The sequence below is a fragment of the Rhincodon typus genome, chromosome 28 (genome assembly GCF_021869965.1).
Source record: "Rhincodon typus isolate 14 chromosome 28, sRhiTyp1.1, whole genome shotgun sequence".
Lineage (NCBI taxonomy): Eukaryota > Metazoa > Chordata > Chondrichthyes > Orectolobiformes > Rhincodontidae > Rhincodon > Rhincodon typus.
Window position 1 is genome coordinate 34038744 of NC_063359.1, and position 21632 is coordinate 34060375.

General features: G+C 41.0%; 1 protein-coding gene across 1 annotated transcript in view; it reads left to right on the top strand.

The window, feature by feature from the left end:
• LOC109915725 (coiled-coil domain-containing protein 180-like) overlaps positions 1-19387 on the top strand; it is a 100047-nt gene extending 80660 nt beyond the window's left edge. Inside the window, exons 25-33 of the mRNA XM_048613391.1 lie at positions 2564-2712; positions 5742-5808; positions 7273-7417; positions 12004-12164; positions 12809-12946; positions 14365-14476; positions 15728-15827; positions 18537-18705; positions 19155-19387. Of these exons, the coding sequence (XP_048469348.1) occupies positions 2564-2712; positions 5742-5808; positions 7273-7417; positions 12004-12164; positions 12809-12946; positions 14365-14476; positions 15728-15827; positions 18537-18705; positions 19155-19325 (1212 nt within the window). The 3' untranslated portion in view covers positions 19326-19387. The remainder of the gene's footprint in view (positions 1-2563; positions 2713-5741; positions 5809-7272; positions 7418-12003; positions 12165-12808; positions 12947-14364; positions 14477-15727; positions 15828-18536; positions 18706-19154) is intronic.
• Positions 19388-21632: the final 2245 nt, after the last annotated feature.

Consider the following 21632-nt stretch of genomic DNA (forward strand, 5'->3'; position numbering starts at 1 on the left):
AAGGTTCTGAGGAAGAGTCACCGGACCCGAAACGTTAACTCTGTTTTCTCCTCCACAGATGCTGCCAGATCTGCTGACCTTTTCCAGCAACTTTGTTTTTGTTGTTGTTGTTGTTGTCTCAGTTAGTCTAACTCGCTGCAAATCCCTTTGAAGGTTCCAAACCTTTGGCAGAAGAAGGTAATTGATCTCAGTGGGTATTGATTCTGCTCTCTAAAAGCATGGCCACTCCAGTGGGAGATGAGGGAATTCAAAAAGTAGTTATTTAAGCATATGAGTGTGAGAACAACAATAAGTTCAGAGTCAGTCTGGGATGTGGTTTGGCAGAGAACTTGCAGATGGTGATGCTCCCATGTGTCGGCTGCCATTGTGCTTCTAGGTGGTAGAGGTTGTGGGTCTGTAAAAAGCTGTCAAAAAGCTTTGATGATTACTGGATCTTGTTGGTTGCTTGGGCTGCCAGTGCAGTTTGTATGCGTTCCTGGAGATTTCTTCATGTAATTTCCAGTCACCAATTGTCCCAGAAAGTCAAGTAGCCATCTGCCCATACCATTCCAGCTTCAGTATCTTTATAGTTAATACAAAAATAATATTAAAACAAAAATTAAAAGATACCTTATTTTATAATGACCCTTTAATCTGCAGCACTTTTATTCATGCTGGTGGAACAACAAATTGCAGCAATCGTTTTCCCAGTACTGACTCACTGAAGGTGATTTTAATACGAACACAAAATCTATCTGCCTAGTCTGAGGTTAATCGATGAGCTCAGATTGTCTGTTAACAGATCCAGCTACATCTCCATACTAACCATGGCCCACTGTTATAGGAAGGATATTAGTAAGCTAGAGAGGGTTCAGAAGAGATTTACCAGGATGTTGCCAGGTATGGAAGGTTTGAATTATAAAGAAAGGCTGGATAGAGACTTTGCACTGGAGCGTCGGAGCTGAGGGGTAACCTTATAAGGGTTTATAAATTCATGAGGGGTATAGTTAGGGTTAATGGTAGGTGTCTTTTCCCCAGGATGGGGGATTTCAAGACTAGGGAGCAAATTTTTAAGGTAAGAGGAGAGAGATTTAAAAAAGACAAGAGGGGCAAATTTTTTACACAGCGGGTGGTTTGCCTGTGTATTGAACTGTCAGAGAAAGTGATGGATATGGGCACAGATGCAACGTTTAAAAGACACTTAGATAAGTACATTGTTTAGAAAGGTTTGGAGGGATGTTGGCCAGGAGCAGGCAGGTGGGACTAGTTTAATTATGTTCGGCATGGACTGAAGGGTGTATAACTCTATGACTTGATAACCAATCAGCACCGTCTTCTCATTCTATGGTCTGTTCCAATGTTTGTTTTCTTGCATTTTCTAAACACTTTGATTAGTGTCTCTTTTTAGGAAATTTTAAGGAAAAATATTTTCTCATTAATTTTTAAATTTTTAAATAAATTATTTCAAACTGAGAACGACTTTGTTAGTCAGTGACTGATGCCTCAGGAATAAACAATTCTTCACAATTTCTGCACAACAGCTCTGAATTAAGCTCCTCCATGAAAAACCACGGACGAAATATCTAAACAAAACCCTGGCACTGCAGAGCACATACAATCAGGGAGTTATAATTTTCTGTTAACAAATCCTGATATCATCGTTGCTGCTGAAATTGCTTCAATAACTGTGACTGGTCTGAGATAAATGCGTCAGAAATTGCAGATATTTTTGATCAGCCAATGTGGCTTATGCACATGACAATCAGAAACCCATCACAGGATGTAAATATCTTCTGCACTCTAATAATTCTGTGATTCTGTAAAATACCTCCAGTTTAACTTACTGCCTTTGCCCACTCTAAGCCAGGATTAAACACACCAGGAACAGTATCAGCAGCAAAATGCTTACTCACCTTTGCCACCAGCCATTATTCTTAAGGTTGGAAATTCCATCTCACATTGCAGTTTGAACATAAATTAGGCACAGGCATAGGCCATTTCGTCTCTAAAGTATGGTCTACCTTTCAATAACATCATGTCTGATCTTCACTTTTCCTACTTACCATGTTATCCTTTCATTTCCCTTCCCTATTTCCCCTTTCATTCTCTTCCTCCCTGTTTCCCTGTGATTTTCTATATGACAAGTCAGTAGACTGCCATAATAATTGATTGTGTGAAGTACTTCGTGACCTGTCAACCTGATATTGTATCATATAAATTTAAATCTGTGATTTGGGATTTCTGTTGGAATCTAGGTATGTGTCTATTAATCCAAAAATGTCTCTTATTTTGACCTAGTTGTGAAATTATTGCTTTAGCAATATGGTCCTTCTAAATTGAATTGTACTTTTTACATCAACTGCATTGTCAGAGGGTTAAAGCTTACCAGAGTCTCCTAAAGTGGTTGAAAGACTTTAATTTTCATTGATGAACTTCACAAAATTTCCAGTGATTTTATAGATTCTGTGCCTTGCTAAACTGCAGCGCTAACAGTAGGTTGTAATTTAATCCCAAATTCCTTTCTTTGGGTTTATTTGCAAAATCTTTTGTTCTCACCTGACTATGCTGTGTTTGATATCACTAGAGACAGCGAGCTGTCATATTCAGTATGGTAAAAGGTCAGATAAAAATCATAACTAAGCACCTCTATCTTTACAGTGCAATCAAATATTCCAAGATAAACCGTTTTGACCCAAGGTATCAAGTTTTTGGAGAAACAGTAGAAAAATCTGAGTAAGTAGAATTTAAAGGTACCCGTGATGTATTTTTGTAATAAGTAGTTATAAAATCATTGCTTTCTGTTAGTCTTACAAACTAAAAAGATAACAAGTTTCACACTCAAATGCATCATAACTGCATTTCATCTCCTGTGGCATATTACTATCTATAATATGTGACTAGTTATCTGAATGGACCAGATTTTGCAGTAACAATCACTGCAAAAGTGTCAGTGTTATCCATCGTGATTTTTCTGAAACAGATGCAACTTGTGGAGTCTGGACCGAAACTTTTAGGAATCTGACCGATGTGGGCTATGGCGAGGTTTGTGGCAGAATCGTGTGAGAACTCCAATGAGGATTATCTTGACATCAGGAGCATTTCACTTTGTCTTTTATCCTTGTAACAAAGTCAGTGGCTGGTTTCCAATTAAGGGGGATTATTGCCTGTTAAACACTGTGTTAACAATCAACTCGTCTCTTTAATATTCATTTTACTGCTTACCAACCGCACCAAACAAACTAATTGTTGAGAAAGCAGTATACAATGGTGAGAGTGTGTGTGTGTGTGTGTGTGTGTGTGTGTGTGAGAGAGAGAGAGAGAGAGAGAGAGAGAGAAAGTGTGTGTGTGTGTGTGTGTGTGTGTGTTGGGGGTGGGGCAGAGAGAGAGAGAAAGTGTGTGTGAGTATGTTTGTGTGTGTGTGTGTGTGTGTGAGAGAGAGAGAGAGAGAGAGACAGTGTGTACATGAGAGAGGGTGTGTGTGAGTGTGTGTGTGTGTGTGTGTGTGTGTGTGTGTGTGTGTGTGTGTGTGAGAGTGTATAGTGTGGTGGGGTCACCTGTAGTGCAACATGAACCCAAGATCCCAGTTGAGGCCATCCTCAAGGGCACCGAACTTCGCTATCAGCCTCTGCTCGGTGACCCTGCATTGTTGCGTATCCCAAAGTCCACCTTGGAGGATGTTTACCCAAAGATCCAGGGCCAAATGTCCTTGACTGCTGAAGTGTTCCCTCACTGGGAGGGAACATTCCTGTCTGGCAATTGTTGTGTGATGTCCATTCATCCGTTGTTGGAGCATCTGTATGGTTTTGCCAATTTGAGGCATCCTTGCCTGCTACGTATGAGATAGAAAACGTTAGCCAAGTCACACAAGTGGTGGGTGGTGTTCCCACGTGTGATAATAGTGTCCATGTCGAAGATCTGACATGTCTTGCAGAGGTTGCCATGACAGGGTTGTATAGTGTTGTGGTTGATGTTGCCCTGAATGCTGGGTAGTTTGCTGCAAACAATGGTCTATTTAAGGTTCGACGATTGTTTGAAGGTGAGAAGTGGAGATGTGGGGAAGATCTTGGCAAGGTACTCATTCTCATCGACGATGTGTTGAAGGCTGCGAAGCACATCACGTAGTTTCTCCACTCCCGGGAAATACTGAATGACGAAGGATACCCTATTGGACATATCCTGTGTCTGTCTTCTGAGGAGGTCATTGTGGTTTTTCGCTGTGGCACGTCGGGACTGGCGATCAATGAGTTGAGCATTGTATCCTGTTCCTATGAGGGCATCCTTCAAAATCCTTCAGTTGTCCGTAGCAATCCTCCTTATCCGAACAGATCCTCTGTATGCATAGGGCTTGTCTTAGGGGATGGTTGTCTTAATATGTTTCGGGTGGAAACTAGAGAAGTGCAGCCTCATGAGGTTATCCTTACGCTTGTGGTAGAGTGAGGTATTGAGGTGTCCATCCCTGATGGAGATGTGTGTGTCCAAGAATGAGACTGATTCTAAAGAGTAGTCCATGGTAAGTCTGATGGTGAGATGGAACTTGTTGATATCACTGTGTAGTTGTTTCAGTGATTCCTTGCCATGAATCCAAAGAAAGAAAATGTCAATGTGTCTGGTGTATAGCACTGGTTGAAGGTTCTGTACAGCAAAGAAGTGTTGTTCGAACCTGTGCATGAAAACGTTGGCATATTGCCGAGCAAATCTGGTCCCCATAGCTGTTCCATGTGTCTGGATGAAGAACTGGTTGTCAAAGGTGAAGACGTTGTGGTTGAAGTTGAAGCGGATGAGTTGTAGGATGGCATCTGGAAATTGTGAGTTGGTGGTATTGAGTACTGAGGCTGTTGCGGCAATGCCATCATTGTAGAGGATGCTGGTATAAGTGCCGAAACATCCATCATGACGAGGAATGTTCCTGGTTCGACTGGTCCGTGGGAGCTGAGTTTCTGTAGGAAATCTGTAGTGTCACGACAGAAGCTGCGGATTCCCTGTACAATGGGTTTCAAGATGTCTTCGACATAACCAGAGATCACAGTCCCATTGCCTGATACAATGGGACATCCAGGTTGTTGGCTTTGTGTATCTTTGGAAGGCAGTAGAGATCCCCTGCGCAGGAAGTATGCGGGATGAGAGTGCATGGGGTACTCTGAAGGACTGGATGAAAAGTCTTGACCAATCTGTTCAGTTGACGGGTGTGTTCTTTGGTCAGATCGGCAGGTAGTTGTCTGTAGTGTTCCTGTTTGTTCAGCTGTCAGTACACTTCCTTGCAGTAGTCCATTCTATTCTATATGATGATGGCTCCTCCTTTGTCTGCTGGTTTGATGACAATTTTGGGATTGATCTTGAGAGCATAGATGGCGTTGCATTGTGCCTGGCTGACGTTTTTCACTACCTTGTGAGAATCTGACGTTCATGCATTCTTTAATGGCTTGAGCATATCTGTCAAGTCCCGGGCAATAGCCCTCCGGAGGGGTCCAATTCAACTTCTTCTTTGCCCACTATCCCATGGATCTCTCTGTCGACTGATCCAGTTCGTTGGTTGTCTCATTGGGCTCGCTGCTGACGCTGAATGATGGAATAGGTTCAAGGGGCTGAATGGCTTACTCCTTTTGTTAGGTTCCTATGCTCCTGTGTTCCTAAATGGAGCAGATGAGAATTTTGCCCACCGCTAATAGGCGTTCCCAGTGAATGCTTATGAGGTACTGGTCACAATGTTGACCACGCCTGACTATTATGTGTGAAATTTTAATGTGGATCATTCTCTTTTTCAGCCAATTTAAAGGATCAATAACATTCATTTTGTGGGAGAATACTAATGCCTTAATGGCAATTGCTGAGGTGAGCAATTATTTTGTTCCTTAGCACGCATACAGGAGTTTAACATTGTTCCATGATTTCTTCTTTGCAATAAACATTTACATATCATATTGTATAGTAAGAAAGTTAGACAATACAGCCTCTCAAGCTCCTTCTGTTTGATTCAGGATTTTGTAAGTAGCCTCCACACTTTTGTCATTATTTTTGTCTGTCCCCTTCCAGTTCCATCATGCCAACAGTATTTCGGTCTGATATGACCTTTCTTAATATGAGACCAAAGGGATTTGAATGATACCAAGCCTTTTTCCTCATGTGCGAAATGGACACTTGAAATAACTGCACAGAGGTCTGTAACCTGTCACCAAGTCACCCTTTATTTATATGTGCACAGTATATGGACTCTGACCAGCCCGCTCAAAGCCAGCCCTTAGACTGAGGAGACTTTCTAAATCTCCTGTCAAGATCTCTCAGCCAGGGCTGACAGGGACAAGTCCAATCAGGATCTCACGGTCAATGTGATCCACCTGGTCCATGTTCCAATCTCAACAGCACTCGAGGCACAAGTCATTGGTATTTGCCACCTGGAATACCCGTGCAAGTAAAGTAGTGGGTGTCCAGTACTCTTGCTAGTAACAGACAATAGGCCCAATGTATACGCAAATAAGGTGCCCAGCACCTGTTTTTTTTTGCGAAAAGTTGTGTTAACCTGAACTCAGCTGGTGCCAGGCTGCCTGTATTGAGAAGAAACCTTGTCTATATGCATCCAGCCAGCATACTTTAAAGGTCCAACTTAAAGGTATAGGAGTGGAGAGGATGTTCCTCTTTTGGGAAAATCTATAACTAGAGGCCATTGTTTAAAAATAAGAGGTCACTCATTTAAAACAGATGACGCAAAATGTTTTGTCTGAGCATCATGAGTGTTTGGAACTCTCTCCCTAAAAAGACAGTGGGAGCAGAGTCTTTGCATATTTTAAGGTGGATGTCATTAGATTCTTGATAAACAAAGGGCTGAAAGGTTATCAGAGCCAGGCAGGAATGAGGATTTGAAATTACAATCATATCAGCTGTGATCTTATGAATGGTGGAGCAAGCTAGAAGGACTGAATGGCCTAACCTTACTTCTTTTTCATATATTTGTATGAGTACCCCTCATAGCCTCAAGTTAAAACCACAGTAGCAGCCAGAGACCATGAATGCCTTTGAGTCTGGAATATATATGTAGGCAAGTCAAGTAGATTGATGTATAGTCCTCAGTAGGCTAAATTGCAAGTGGTATATAGAAAAAGCAGGCTTGATCTTCAAAATGTCTCTTTGATTCTTATTTTGTTATTAAGCTGACCTTACTGGATAGATGGTTTTATTATGCATAAGTCCTTCTACCAATCGCTATGATGTCTATATAATATTAAACAGTTTCATATGTATTGTTTCTCCTTTAGTCCCAAGGACAGTGTAAAAACAATGTGATTTCTTAACCTGCATTAGGAATATTACAAAAAGAAGGATCGACATCCAGTCTACCGACCTGAATATCTGAGGGACACATTTGAACAATGCGCAGATGAGCTAATTCAAAGGATGCTATTATATCAAGCTCAGGCTGATATCTATCACAGTAACTGTCTGCAAGGTAACAGGAAAAATTAAATTAAAGCTTCATCAATCTAACTTAGCCAAATATACAAAGAAACATGGGACTGGGATATCATAGCTATTACAGAAACATGGCTTAGGGAAGGGCTGGACTGACAGTTAATGTTCCAAGGTATAGATGCTATAGGAAGGATAGAAAGGTGGAGGTGAGAAGGGAGGGGGAGTGGCGTTTTTGTTTAAGGATAATATTACAGCTGTACTTAGGGAGGATATTCCTGGGAGAACATCCAGTGAAGTTATATGAGCAGAACTGAGAAATAAGAAAGGGATTATCACCTTATTGGGATTGTATTATAGACCTCCCAGTACTCAGCAGGAAAATGAAAAGCAAATATGTAAGGAGATCTCAGGTATCTGTAAATTAATAGGGTTGTAATGGTAGGGGATTTTAACTTTCCAAATGTAGACTGCGACAGCCTTAGAGCTTGGAAAGGAATTTGTTAGGTGTGTACAAGAAAATTTTCTTATTCGATATGTGAATGTACCTACTAGAGAAAAAGCAGAACTTGACTTTCTCTTGGGAAATAAGACAGGGCAAGTGATTGAGGTGTCAGTGGGGTGAACGCTTTGGGGCAAATGATCATAATTCTATTAGTTTTAAAATAATAATGGAAAAGGATAGACCTGATCTAAAAGTTAAAGTTCTAAATTGGATTAAAGCCAATTTTAACAATATTTCAAAAGGAACTTTAAATAGTTGATTTGGAGAATCTCTTTGCAGGTAAAGGTATGGTTGAAAAGTGGGAGGCCTTCACAAGGAGATTTCAGAGACAAGATGTTCCTGTTAGTGTGAAGGGCAAGGCTGTTAGGTGTAGGGAATGCTGGATGATGAGAGAAATTGAGGCTCTTGTCAAGAAAATGAAGGAGGCATATGGCAGGTATAGACAGCTGGTATCGAATGAATTCCGAGAGCAGTATAAAGGCAGTAGGAGTATACTTAAGAGGGAAATCAGAAGGACAAAAAAGGGACATGAAATAGCCTTGGCAAATAGAGTTAAGGAGAATCCAAAGAGATTTTACAAATACATTAAGTGCAAAAGAGTAACTAGGGAGAGAATCGGGCTGTCTATGGGTGAAACCACAGGAGATGGCTGAGATACTAAATGAATATTTCACATAAGTATTTACTGTGGAGACAGACATAGAAGATAGGGAACTTGGGGAAATAAATCGCAGACTTGAAAAGTGTCCATATTACAGAAGAGGAGGTGCTGGATGTCTTAAAATGCATAAAGGTAGATAAATTCCTGGATCTGATCAGGTTTGCCTAACTTTGTGGGAAGCGAGGGAAGCTGGCCCTTGCTAAGATATTTGTATCATCGACAACCACAGGTGAGTTGCCAGTAGACTGGAGGGTGGCTAATGTGGTGGAATTATTTAAGAAAGATAGTAAGGAAAAGCCAGGGAACTATGAACCAGTGACCCTGATGGTGGTGGGTAAGTTGTTGGAGGGAATTCTGAGGGACAGGATTTACGTGCATTTGGAAAGGCAAGGACTGATTAGGGATCATCAATATGGCTTTGTGTGTGGGAAATCATGTCTCACTAAGGTTGATTGGGTTTTTTGAAGAGATGAAGGTTGATGAAGGCAGAGTGGTAGACATTGTCTATGTGGACTTCAGCAAAGCATTTGACAAGGTTTCACATGGTAGACTGGTTAGTAAGGTTAGATCACATGGAATCCAGGGGAGCTAGTCAATTGGGCACAAATTTGGCTTGAAGGTAGGAAACAGAAGGTGGTGGAGGAGGGTTGCTTTTCAGACTGGAGGCTTGTGACCAGCAGTGTGTCACAAGGATTGGTACTAGGTCCACTGCTTCTTGTCATTTATATAAGTGATTTGGATATGAATGTAGGAGGTATGGTTAGTAAGTCTACAGATGACATCAAAACTAGTTGTGTAGTAGACAATGAAGAAGGTTATTTCAGAGTAAAACGGGACATAGATCATATGGGCCAATGGGCCGAGCAGTGGCAAATGGAGTTTAATTTAGATAAATGTGAGGTATTACATTTTAGTAAGGCCAACCAAGAGCAAGACTTATACAGTTAAAGGTAGGGAAGTGTTGCTGAACAAAGAAACTAGGTGAGCAAGTGAATAGTTCTGTTAAAGTGGACAGGTATAAAGGTTGATGAAGAATGCATTTGGCACGCTTGCCTTCATTCGTCAGTACATTGATTATAGAAGTTGGGACGCTATGTTGTGGCTATACAGGACATTAGTGAGGCCACTTTTAGAATACTTCATTCAAATCTGGTCACCCTGCTGTAGAAAAGATGTTATTAAACTTGAAAGGATTCAGAAAAGATTTACAAAGATATTGCTAGGATTGGAGGGTTTGAGCTATAGGGAGAGCTTGAATAGGCTGGGGCTATTTTCCCTGGATTGTTGGAAGCTGAGGGGTGACCTGATTTTATAAAATCATGAGGGGCATAGAAAGGGTGACTAGCCACGGTATTTTTCCCAGGGTGGGGGAGTCCAAAACTAGGGGGCATAGGTTTAAAATGAGAGAGGATAGATTTAAGAGGGACCTGAGGGTCAACTTTTTCAGGCAGCGGATGGTGCATGTATGGAATGAGCTCCCAGAAGAAGTAGTGGAAGCTGGTACAATTACAACATTTAAAAGGTATATGGACGGCTACATGAAAAGGAAGGGTTTAGGCTTGCAAATGGGACTAGATCAGTTTAAGATATCTGGTCAGCACAAACAAGTTGGACCGAAGGGTCTGTTTCCATACTGTGTAACTGTATGACTCTGTAACTCTATGAAATACTTATCTCAGAGATGCTGTGGACATTAATCTTCAAAAGCATTTTGATTTCTGTACAGTATTATGTATATTTTCATTCATAGTTTGCCTCGGTTCAGTTTTTTATGGCAAGGCAGTAAGCAAAAGAAAACCATTTTTGTACTTTTCTCTCTTCTTCCTTTATTTCCTGAGGGCATTGGTGGATGGGGTTATTGTCTCCCTAGAAGTCGTGGGTAGGTGACAGAAAGGGCAAATGAAAAGGGGGTTGGCACCAGAGAGATACCCACCTCCTTCCTGCCACCTCAATAATCAAGTTCTGGGTAGGAATGTATATGTATGATCTTCCTGACCTGTCACCAATTAAGGCCCTTCAGTGCTCAATTAACAATCATTTGTGGGCCACAATCTGTTTCTGGCTGGATTACCAGACTTCCCAGCAGGTGAGAATATTGGCTGTTTTCCCAACAAAGAGACCAGGAAGGCTTGTCTCATGGGATGGGTTTGAGACCCACCATTTGCCACAATCTGGGGTAACTGGGGGCATGGATAAGAGCAGGAGGAGTGACCACTGAAAGCCATTCCTTTATCTCGCCTTGACACCTTTCCCTCCGTGACTCTGATTCCGTCATTCCCCTTTCCAAAAACCACTCGCCTTCTTACCTATCCTGATTTTAATGGCGGAGCACCCTAGGTACCTATCAACTCTCTCCAACTCCAGCGGCTTCTGGCCTCTATTGTCCAGCAGCTTCCGACAGAATGGGCTGCTCTGGCACACTACCAGATGGGATGAGAATTTTGCTGATCAACACTTAAGTGCTTGATTGGTGGACTTCCGAGCTGGTGGGGTTGGGTTGGAGGGGTGATTGAAGTTCAGTCACTCCTAAAGATGTACTTCATCCAAAATGTATCAAATCTTGGCCAGTGTGTGTCAAGGCACTTCTTAAGATCAGAGGCTTATCACAGATTAACACTATTCTACTGTCCCTCAGTATCCATTATGGTGTTCTCCAAATAGTGTAACAAGCAAGAATTCAGCTGGTTATTACTTTCCCTAGCTCAGGAATTGCAAAGGCCTCAGCTTCAGTTTGGCTGAAGTCAAGCAAGTCAACAGAAGATATCCAAGATGTTGAATTGTCAGGAATTGCTTCATCGTGAAATTTATATTATGGCAATACTACAGAAATGTAATTTACTTCGTTCAGCTTCACTTCTTTCCCATTACATCTTGGAATGATATCAATTAATTATACTTCCTGATTATCAAACCAAACATGTCCATTTTATCATTTTCTCTAAAATAAGGTGAAATATTTTCCTTATCCATTTTTATCTTGGTTCCTGCCATTCTCCTTAAAGGAAGAAGCAGATTCCAAAGTACTGGATACATTTTGCCTGAGCATCTGTTCCATAGACAGTTTTCCAATGGTTGTAAATACAGTGAGGTTGATCCTTGTGTAATATGTGCAACCTTTGACAAATTTGACCACATCATCCATCTCCAGTGCATAGGTGGAACAGCCCTTGCTGATTCCATTTTTATTTGTCCAGGGAAGCAACTACAGTGTCTTCCATTCCCATTCCCCTGCTATTGCCTCCAGGGTTCTCCAAATTTCCATTCTTGGATCCATCAACACCGCCATTCTTTCCCTGGCTAGTTTGTCCCTACCCTCAAAGTAAAATAGTTAAAGACATACAGAGTGAATTTTCTTGGCAACTTGTCCCCCTTGGAAGAAAACTGCAATATGATTTCATTTCTCACTGCAACAAACCTAAAAGTTTCCTTCAGTTTCTATCAAGACTGATTGTTCTTTCAGAGTTCAGAGAGCAGCTAAAAATGTTTGAGGAGTTGGTCTCCTCTGTACCTCCATTCCTAATTGAAGAGGTTCTCAAGCAGCACTTGGACTTGATCACAAAGACCTTGGCAGAAAAATGCTCCATATTCAGGAAGAAATTAAATCAACTGGAGAACACTAAGGTAAAATAGCAAAATAAAAAATTCATAGCATTACCTGTTGTTTCATTTCTTTTTCTGACACTCGGTCATGTATTTCTCTCATGCTGCTCAATCAGTGACAATGTTCTCAGTCTAGCTGCTTCAGAGCACTGTTAGCACCACAATCCTAGCCTCCACGTAATTCATACACACTTATGATATTCTGGACTTGAATATAAAAATCTAGACTGACATTTCAGTGCAGTGCCTGAAGGAGAGCTGCATTATCAGAGGTGCTGTCTTTTAGATGAGGTGTTAAATTGAAGCCCAGTCTGCCCTCTCAGATAGACATAAAAAGAGCCACCAGCATGGTTTTGCAGAAGGCTGTAGCTCCAAGGCACAAGAGAATTTAATTATCAAATGTTAATTCAAAGATGCCTGACAAAGTGTAATTATAATGAGAGATGTGATTCACTTGTTTTGTCATGGTCTTCCCACATTCTTAAATTGTTTTTTTAGCTCTGTACCCAGACTATTAGTGTTTAATTTCACATTCTCACAAAAGCTCACAAAATAAAGATAGAAGTTAAAAGATAAGTTAGAATGCATTACATATAGAAATATTGGACATGCCCAGTGTGTTTTAAATAATGTATGTTTTTCCTTATTCTAATCCTTTGCATTAGAATGAGAACAAACGCAGGTTGCGACCAATTTTGGGCCATCCCAACAATGCGGAGGTGCTGGAGAGTTTGTGCAAAGAGGAGGAAGAAAGACAGAATGCTGAGGCCGCAGAGATCAATGGAAATGTAAAGGACCAGAAGGCAAGAAAACAATAAAAAAAATCCTAATATTGGATCTTAACAGCCTTCGATTCATTCTATCCAATTACAGCAGAGATTCAATGATAGGCAACCTTAAAATGTACAGTGGTGTTCTTTAGGAATGAAATTGCACTGTCCATCAGTTATGTACCAGAACCTAATGTTTTCTGTTTTGTCTTCCGTGATACGGACTTGTGTCAAAGGTAAAGAAGTAAAATGAAAAATGCATGTCACATTAGTTTTACAGTACATAATGTATGCCATTGGCTCCAATGACAGTTAGATAATTATAGGCTCTGCCTGGTGCAGTACTAAATGACACAGGCCAGCTGTGTACAGAATTAGGACTGGAATTTTCAATTCCCCAATGGGGACCGAAGCAAATTGCAAATAGCACTTTCAGATGAAGTGATAGTTTTCGTGACACCTCTAGGACTCACTCGAATTTTGAAAAGGGGAGATGGGAATCCACTTGCCTCCAATTAATGGCCTAATCAGCTCTGTGAGGAGCTTATTATGGGGTCAGGGAGGGCAAGAAGTGATTTTCGATATGTCAAGTATCTAACCTGAACAGTCTGGTTCATCTTTGTACCCTGCCATGGGGATAAAAGTATAGGTTATTTAAATGGAGAACGTGATCAGGACCTGTGGAATTTTTTGCCAGATTGTGCCTTACCTTCACAATGGCCGTTTGACCAGTGCTGCCTCCTCTCCTGAGCGTGACTGCCATCTGTGTATAATGATTGCTGGCAGTCCCTGGTGTCAATAATTGGACACCAAACCTGTCACGAGCCCAAATAGGGAATTTACATTTGAAGATTTTATTGCCTGAGCAACAAGATGTGGCTTTAGGTCAGGATCCAGACGATATCCAGGTGTTGGGTTCCTGACCGTGAGTCTCCACTGTGATAGCAGTAGTGGTGTTATAATTAGTCTTAGTTCTAGACATAGTTTTAATTAGACTAAATTAATTCATTTTTTTTTCCTTTTGTTGTAATAATCTTTGTTGTTCTTTTGTTAAAAGTACATTGACAGCCTCTTGTGAATATGTTCAGTGACTGACCACCATGGTAAACAAATTTCAGAATAAAACTTATGGTTTGTCAAGCTGGGATCTGACTTGTCTAGTCTTACCATCATATCGGATCATTACAACATTAATGCAAGATAGGTTTACCTCCTATATGTTCAGTGTCACATATCGAGCAGTAGTTTCACAGTACCGTAGTAAAAATGACTTTATTCTATTTGAAGAGCAATCTAATTCCTTCATGTGTGATTTTGCTTGTGTTTTCTGGTTTCATCCTCACTCATTAGGGCAATATGAACTTTGTCGAGTATTTTACCATCTCAGTTAGTATATGCCCATTGTCTCACTTTGCAAACGTTCTCATAATTATCATTTGATATTTACACAGAACTGTATGCTTGAACACGCCCAGAACTTTGTGGCTATACTCTCCTCTCTCTCTGAACAGCTCCTCCTGGAATATGACAACTTCCTCATTTTTGATAATATCCTGTCTGCTCGTAAGTGGTTGATCATTTTGTAGGTTATTTTTAATTTAGTCTGAAGTAATTTTCAGAATCTCAGAAAATGTGTCCTTACCATTGGAATATGTTGAGAATGCCCCATAAAAACACACCGTCATCTCACCGACTAATACTTAAACCAACTTGAGTCATGTCTCATATACTGTACCAGAGAATCACAGATCACCTTACATAAGAGCAAGGTGGCTGGGAAGTAGTAGATTAAGCATGGAGAATGAAGGGATATACTATGGGTATGACAGGCACACTTTTCTGGATGTAAAATATTATAATTTTCCCCCTGTAATAGTGCCCAGACTTATGTTAGCACATCTCAGGAATCATCATTTGCTTTTGATTGCAATAAAGTACTCTGACTACAATGACTGTTGTGATGTAGACAAACACAGTAGGAAGCACCACAGGACCCCACAAAAACATTGAAATTAGCAGCCACTTGATCTGAACTATTTCTGGATTATGGTAAATATTATGCAAGATTTCTATCAACTCCTTTTAGATGTTTACATTCATTTCAGCTACCAGGCAGGGCCTTGATTTAATAAAACCATCTGAAAGGATAACTGTATAGGTGCTAGCCTGGAACAAGAATTCAAGGCCTGATGTGGAGCTCTGAACCCACAACCTGTTGATTTAAAAGCAAGAGTTCTACCAAATGAGCCCGATCTGACATAAGTACTTAATGTACTGGCCATTTTCCTGCCAGGAAAATCAAAATTACACTGAACCGCTTGGGTAGAAATTCATGTCAGGCTATGAGACCAAGCTTGTGCCTTTTGTATCATCTACACAGTAAAGGCTCCATTTAATAACCCAATTCCAATGGGGCCAATTAAGGTGAGTAATCAAACAAGTGACAGAAACACATTTTCTGAAGAAGGGTCTAGACTCGAAACGTCAGCTTTCCTGCTCCTCTGATGCTGCTTGGCCTGCTGTGTTCATCCAGCTCTACACCTTGTTATAACAGAAACACTACTGCCTTTTTGTACCATGACCCAATATAAATTTTTATCCCCCTTCATTTCAATGCAGTTTACAAGAATCTGAATGCAGCCAACAAATATATAGAGATTTCGTCTCTCTTTTTCTCAACTGAAATCACAATTCATTGTGAATCCAGCTCCTAACACACATGAACCACACATGAAGACGTAGAAACTTAATGAAGAAGCCACAAAGTTCAGTTTTACTTCTGATTGTAGTTTCTCTGTCCCTTATATATTTCAGAACCAGAAGCAACAGGTGAAACTACTCGTCAGAAGCGACCTGGACCCCTGTTACAAGAGGACGAAAATACTTCCACCATTGAGATGTCCCGTGAAAGCAGGTAACCAGTTGGGGGTGAAACCTCATCACCCTGTTGTCCCATAGTGTTCTGTGGCCTGTTGTGTAAGGGCTCATAGACCCCAGAGCAACCTTGCAATGATATCATGGAACTGCCCCTCACGGAACATAAGTAGCAGTCACGATGTGGAGGTGACGTTGTTGGACTGGAGTGGACAAGGTCAGAAGTCACAGGACACCAGTTTATAGTCCAACAGGTTTATTGGAAATCACAAACTTTTGGAGCGCTGCTCCTTATGGAATAGACTTTCAAGAATGTGACAGCAAGATTAGAGCCTGTTAAATTTCTGAAAACCATGTATTGTAGTTTTAGTCTTGGTATTTAATAAACAGTGTTATAAAGAAGCCCAAACCTGAAGACAGTTCTTGACCTTGCCTTCTTCACAACCAATCTGTCTTGAACCCAAACTCATTGAAGTGAACATAAAGCCACAGAACAAAAGATGGCCAACTCGATATGTGTGAGTGAAGTTAGGGAAGCCTCGACCACATACCATCATTGCTGAATATTACTGACCCAGAAATGCAGACTTGAAAGACAGAAATGTCCTTAAATGTAGCAGCTAGGCAGCAGAGAGAGAAGATCACATGGATTTTGTTCTGGTCATGTCCATCCAGCAAGACTTGCAATGTAGTGAGAACCCAATAAATCATAACTGTATCTGTCTTCATGACTTATTCTTTAGTTGTGATGTGGGAAGTTTTGCAATAATATAAGGTGCTATATAAACAGAACTGCTGTTGTACAGTTAAGAAATGAGCTTTATGTCTGTTCCTGCATCTGCCTGAGCCATGCCTTTTCAGCCTTAAATTCTTTCAGCATGTTTTCCTTTCTTTGGAAATCATCTTACCTGTATCCACTCTTACCAGAACATAACATTACCAGCCTCACCCTCAGCCTTTGTGCAAACATGTACAGCAAGCCCCAGTAATGCATCTAGCCAGACTACAATCACCACAGCCTGTGAGCATCACCATATGGCGGACTGGCAGAACTCAACTCAGTTCAACTCAGCCAGATTGGACTCTTGGACAGAGCCCTAGATGACCCAGTCTCACTCTTGGGAGGCCGAGTGTGGTGTAACTTTCAGTGGAACACACCGCTGTGAGAGAGAGTTCAATTCCAACAATGCTTCTGTGCATCATTACAGATGAGAGTTACAGCTGGTTGTGTGGAGTGGTGTTGGGAATCCATTGATAAATAATGGGCAGCTCATCAAAAGGCTCCCCACTGCTAACATTATTAAATTATATCCTTCTTCTGCTTAGGAATCCCTTCCAATGTAGCAGTTTAAACTTAAATATTGGACATGATGTGAACACAATAGGTTGAGAGGTGTTGCTTCAAGGCACTAAACACAACATTGTAAAAGCAACATACCACAGACTGTGGAAATCTGGAATTAATAATGAAAATGCTGAAAATACTCAGTAGGTTAGGCAGAATCTTTGGGGAAAGAAGGTCAATTGTTTTTTATCTCAAACGGAAATAAAAATGTAGCCAGTTTTATGTAACTGGAGATGCAGAAAAAGAGGAAAGAAGAAAGAGAAATTCTGTGATAGTTTAGCAGAAAGGATCTCTAATCCCTCAGCTGCAAAAGCTTTCCGATTTATACCCAAGTAGCCATTTGTCCACATAAACTAAAGTCAGTGGGCTATTTGACCATATGAGGAGTAGCAACTATTTACTATCCTGTCCTTGGCTAACAATCCAACATGCATATCACAACAGGATTCATTACTGGGAATGAGGAACACTGCTTATTTCCTTCCAGCTGTCAGCACCTCTCCAACCTCCTAATGTCCCAATCGCTCCAGCCCTCACCAAAGCCACATTCTACCCCCACCCGAATTCTAGTACCCTAATTGCATCCATGGTTGTTACTGGTCAGTTGGGCACAAGCTAACCCAAACCCTTGTGGTCTGTACAGTTTATTACTGCCCACAACAAAACAGCAACTTGTATTTATAAAGCAGCTTTAATGCAGTGAAGTGCCCCAAGTCCACTTCCCAGAAAATGACATTAGGACCAAAATCTGGGTGACAGCAGAAGGTTTTAAGGAGTCCATTAAAAGTGGAAGAACAGAGAGGTGGAGAGGTTTATGAGAGGAATCCCAAAGCTAAAGGCCTAGGTAGCTGAAGGCCAATGGTGTAGTGATTAAAATTACTGCTGCCCAAGCATCAGAGGAGTGCAGACATCCCAGAGGGTTGTGTTTATAGAGATAGAGAGAGTTGAAGCCGTTTCAGACATTTCAGTCCTGTGGCGAGGACAAAAACCTGATTGGGGTGATTCAGACACTGAACTGCAGGAATATTGGGCATGGATTTGAGAGGCAATAACATGGTCAAGGACTTTGGAGAGGAATTTGAGTTTGGAGATAGGGCAATAATTTGCCAGGGTGGATTGCCAAGGATTGCTTTCCTGGGAAGAGGGATGACAGCAAAGTGATGACTTTACCCTGCAGGCCACCATGGATGGATCATGAGGAATTTTGGCATGTTGCATTGACAATTATGACTGTAATAATAAAAGAAAAGTAAGTATCACCAATACCATCAATCTTGTCCATTATCTAAGCTGTGCTCAGAGAACTTGCTGCTCAAGCTTTAACTGCATGTGATTGTTTGTTCTGCTGGTGGACCTCCGTGATTACACATTGTTACATTTCATTTTCATTATTCCTTTTTAAAGAACTTGGCCAGGAATTCCAGCCTATGAGCTTTCACAAATTTGTAAGCATTACAACGTCTGGAGAACTGCATCCACGGCACCTTTATTCGTGGAAACTGCGACTGTGACAACTGCGAAGACAGTACTGGCTGATCTGGCTGTACTTAAGTCGAGAGACGCTGCTTATGTGGTTAGTTCACCCCCGAGCCATCTGCTTTCTTTCTAATGATCTGCTGTCATACGTCTTTGCATGCAAATTATTATACAAGGTGTGGCTTTAAAAAAAGGAAAGTAATTTCTACCTCCACTGAAGATCTGGTGGGTCCATGCATCACCAAACTGGGCAGTGCTTGTGCTGAGTTACTTGAGAAAACAGCAAATGCAACAGCTGAGACTTTCCAGGTAGTATCCACCATAGCTCACTGGGTAGCACCTTCACCTCTGAGTCACAAATCTGTGGGTCCAAGTCCCACACCAGAGACGCGTACTCTAAGCTGTTTTTCCAGTGCAAGACACATTGAGTGACACACATGCACACATTGGCTGAAGCACACACCTTGACTGACACATAGATACACCATCTGTTCTTCTTTCCTTGGTTTTAATTTGATGTAATTATTGAATTTCTGTTTTCAACAGAAGTACAAGCAGTGTTTTCTGCAGGAGATGTCACAGATAGAACGTGAAACAGAGGGGCTGCTGATTAATGCCCAGAATTGGCGAGATGGCTGGAGAGGTTCAGTAGTGAATATAATGAAGTTGTATGCCCTGGTCCGACCTCCTTGTATTATTCCTGATCCTGTGTTTTAAGTTGCCCTATAGTTGCTCATCAGTTGTATTTTAATTCACTAAACTAATAAAGATATATATTTGACTTTCTCAATGATCCATTAACTTTATCAATTATCCATGGCATAACAATGCTGGTGCTGTACGACTATATTCATTTTGCAATTATTATTTACTTATGAACTCTGTGCTCCAGTTTCAGGATTCCAATCTATGCACACAGTACATACACATTGACACTAAATGACCATAGACTAGTCACACTATGTGAAAAGTAGGACACATATTTCAGTGGTGGCTGTCTCACCTCTTGAACCAAATGTTTGTGGATTCAAGTCCCACTCAAAAGACTTGTGAACCAAACCAAAGGTTGGCCAAGGGTCCTCATGCTGGTGTAAGATATCCTGTGGCACTGTTCCAAAGAAGAGCAGGGGAGTTCTCTCCTAACTCTTGGCCAATAGTTATCCTTCCGTCAGCATCACTAGAGATGGATTTTCCGTCACTATTATGTTGCTGTTTGTGGAAGTTTGCTGTCTACAAATGGCTGCTGCCATTTCCTAACTTTCTTTTAATCCTTGCATGGGGTGTGGGTATTGCTGGCAAGGCCACTATCATTCCTAATTGCCCTTGAACTGAATGGTTTACTAGCCCATTTCAGAGTGTCACTAGAAGTCAATAACATTGCTGTGACTTGGAGTCACATGTAGACCTGACCAGATAAGGATAGCAGATTTTCTTCCCTGAAAGGCATTAGTATTTTTTAAAATAAAAATCAACAATAGCTACATGGTTGTCACTATTGGATTAACTTTTAATTTCAGATTTAATTGTATTCAGAGCTCATCATCTGCCATAGTGGGATTCAAGCCCATAGTCCCCACAGCATTAGTCCAGGACTCTAGATGATTAATCAGTGACATGGCTACTACACCATCAGCTCCCATAGCAGGGACTACGTTTCATAAATAGTTCCCTGTCTGTGAAGTATTTGAGGGCGTGTTATGAAGTCATTTCCCTTGTCTAAGTAACACTAAACCATACTACGAGAATATGACAAATAAATTAAGTTTGAATGGCTAAAGGATTAATTTTGTGCTGAAACCAGAAGGTTCTGTCCATTAAAATTGACCACTGCATGAAACAGATATTTGGAGAGAAGCAGTAATTTCTGTAATTCCTACATCTGGTAACAATCCTTCCAGTGCTTTATTTAAGTGATGATTTCTTTGAGCACGCTTTGAAAGCAAAATCTCTATTGGAGGAATCAGCAACAAGCCAGATGCCTTTGCTCAAAGTCCACTCATGTAAGTGATTGAATGAATCTGCACAATTCAAGAGTAACCTCAATCCCTCTTAGAGCATTGCTCCTTCCTCAGGTGTAGTGAGAGAGGAGGTTTCAAGAAACAAAATTTATAAGTATAAGATCAAAGGATCACACAACTGATGCGAATGTATTGAATTAACTTAAAATGGCTGGCTGACTCCCTCCTGTTAAATCTTTAATCAGTTAGAAAGGAGATACAGGTTTTGATTGATTAAAATGCAAATCCCAGCATGTCTTTCAGGTCATTTTATTATAAAGCCAGTCTGACTCCAGGTTAGACAGATTCTAAACAAGGCCTCACACCTAAAATGCATTGTCTGACCTGAGATGTCACCTCTTGTATACACTGATAAAACCTTTAGTTATCTCAGGGCAGTGACTTGACAGGAGGGAGTCAGCCAGCCATTTAGGTTTATTCAATACATTCGCATCAGTTGTGTGATCCTTTGATATTTTACTTATAAATTCTGTGTCTTGAAACCTCCTCTCTCACTACATCTGAGGAAGGAGCAACGCTCCGAAAACTAGTGTTTCAAATAAACCTGTTGGACTATAACCTGGTGTCGTGTGATATTTGACCATGTCCAACTCAGCCTGACACCGGCACCTCTGCATCATCAATCCCCCTCACCACTGGTTTCTCCAGCTGCTGTCTGCACAGACAACTTGGATGGTCTGAGCTCTCAGCCATTCACAGAATTTATGCCTTAGGGATCAAAGACTGTGAGTTTAAATCCCACTGCAGACATTTGGGTATAGTTCCACTGTTATGCTGCTCTGCTCATGGTGACACCTTTCAAAATAAATGTTAAACCAGGGCCCTGCCTATATTCCCAGGTGGATTTAAATATCCATCCCATAATATTATGAATTAGAGCCGGGGTGAGAGTTAAACCAGTACATATCCAATGTCACTAAAATTAGTCATCGGTCATCAGTCACCATTAGAAAGCTGTTTGTGGTACTTCATGGTGCATAGATTATCTGTCTAGCATTGCAACAGT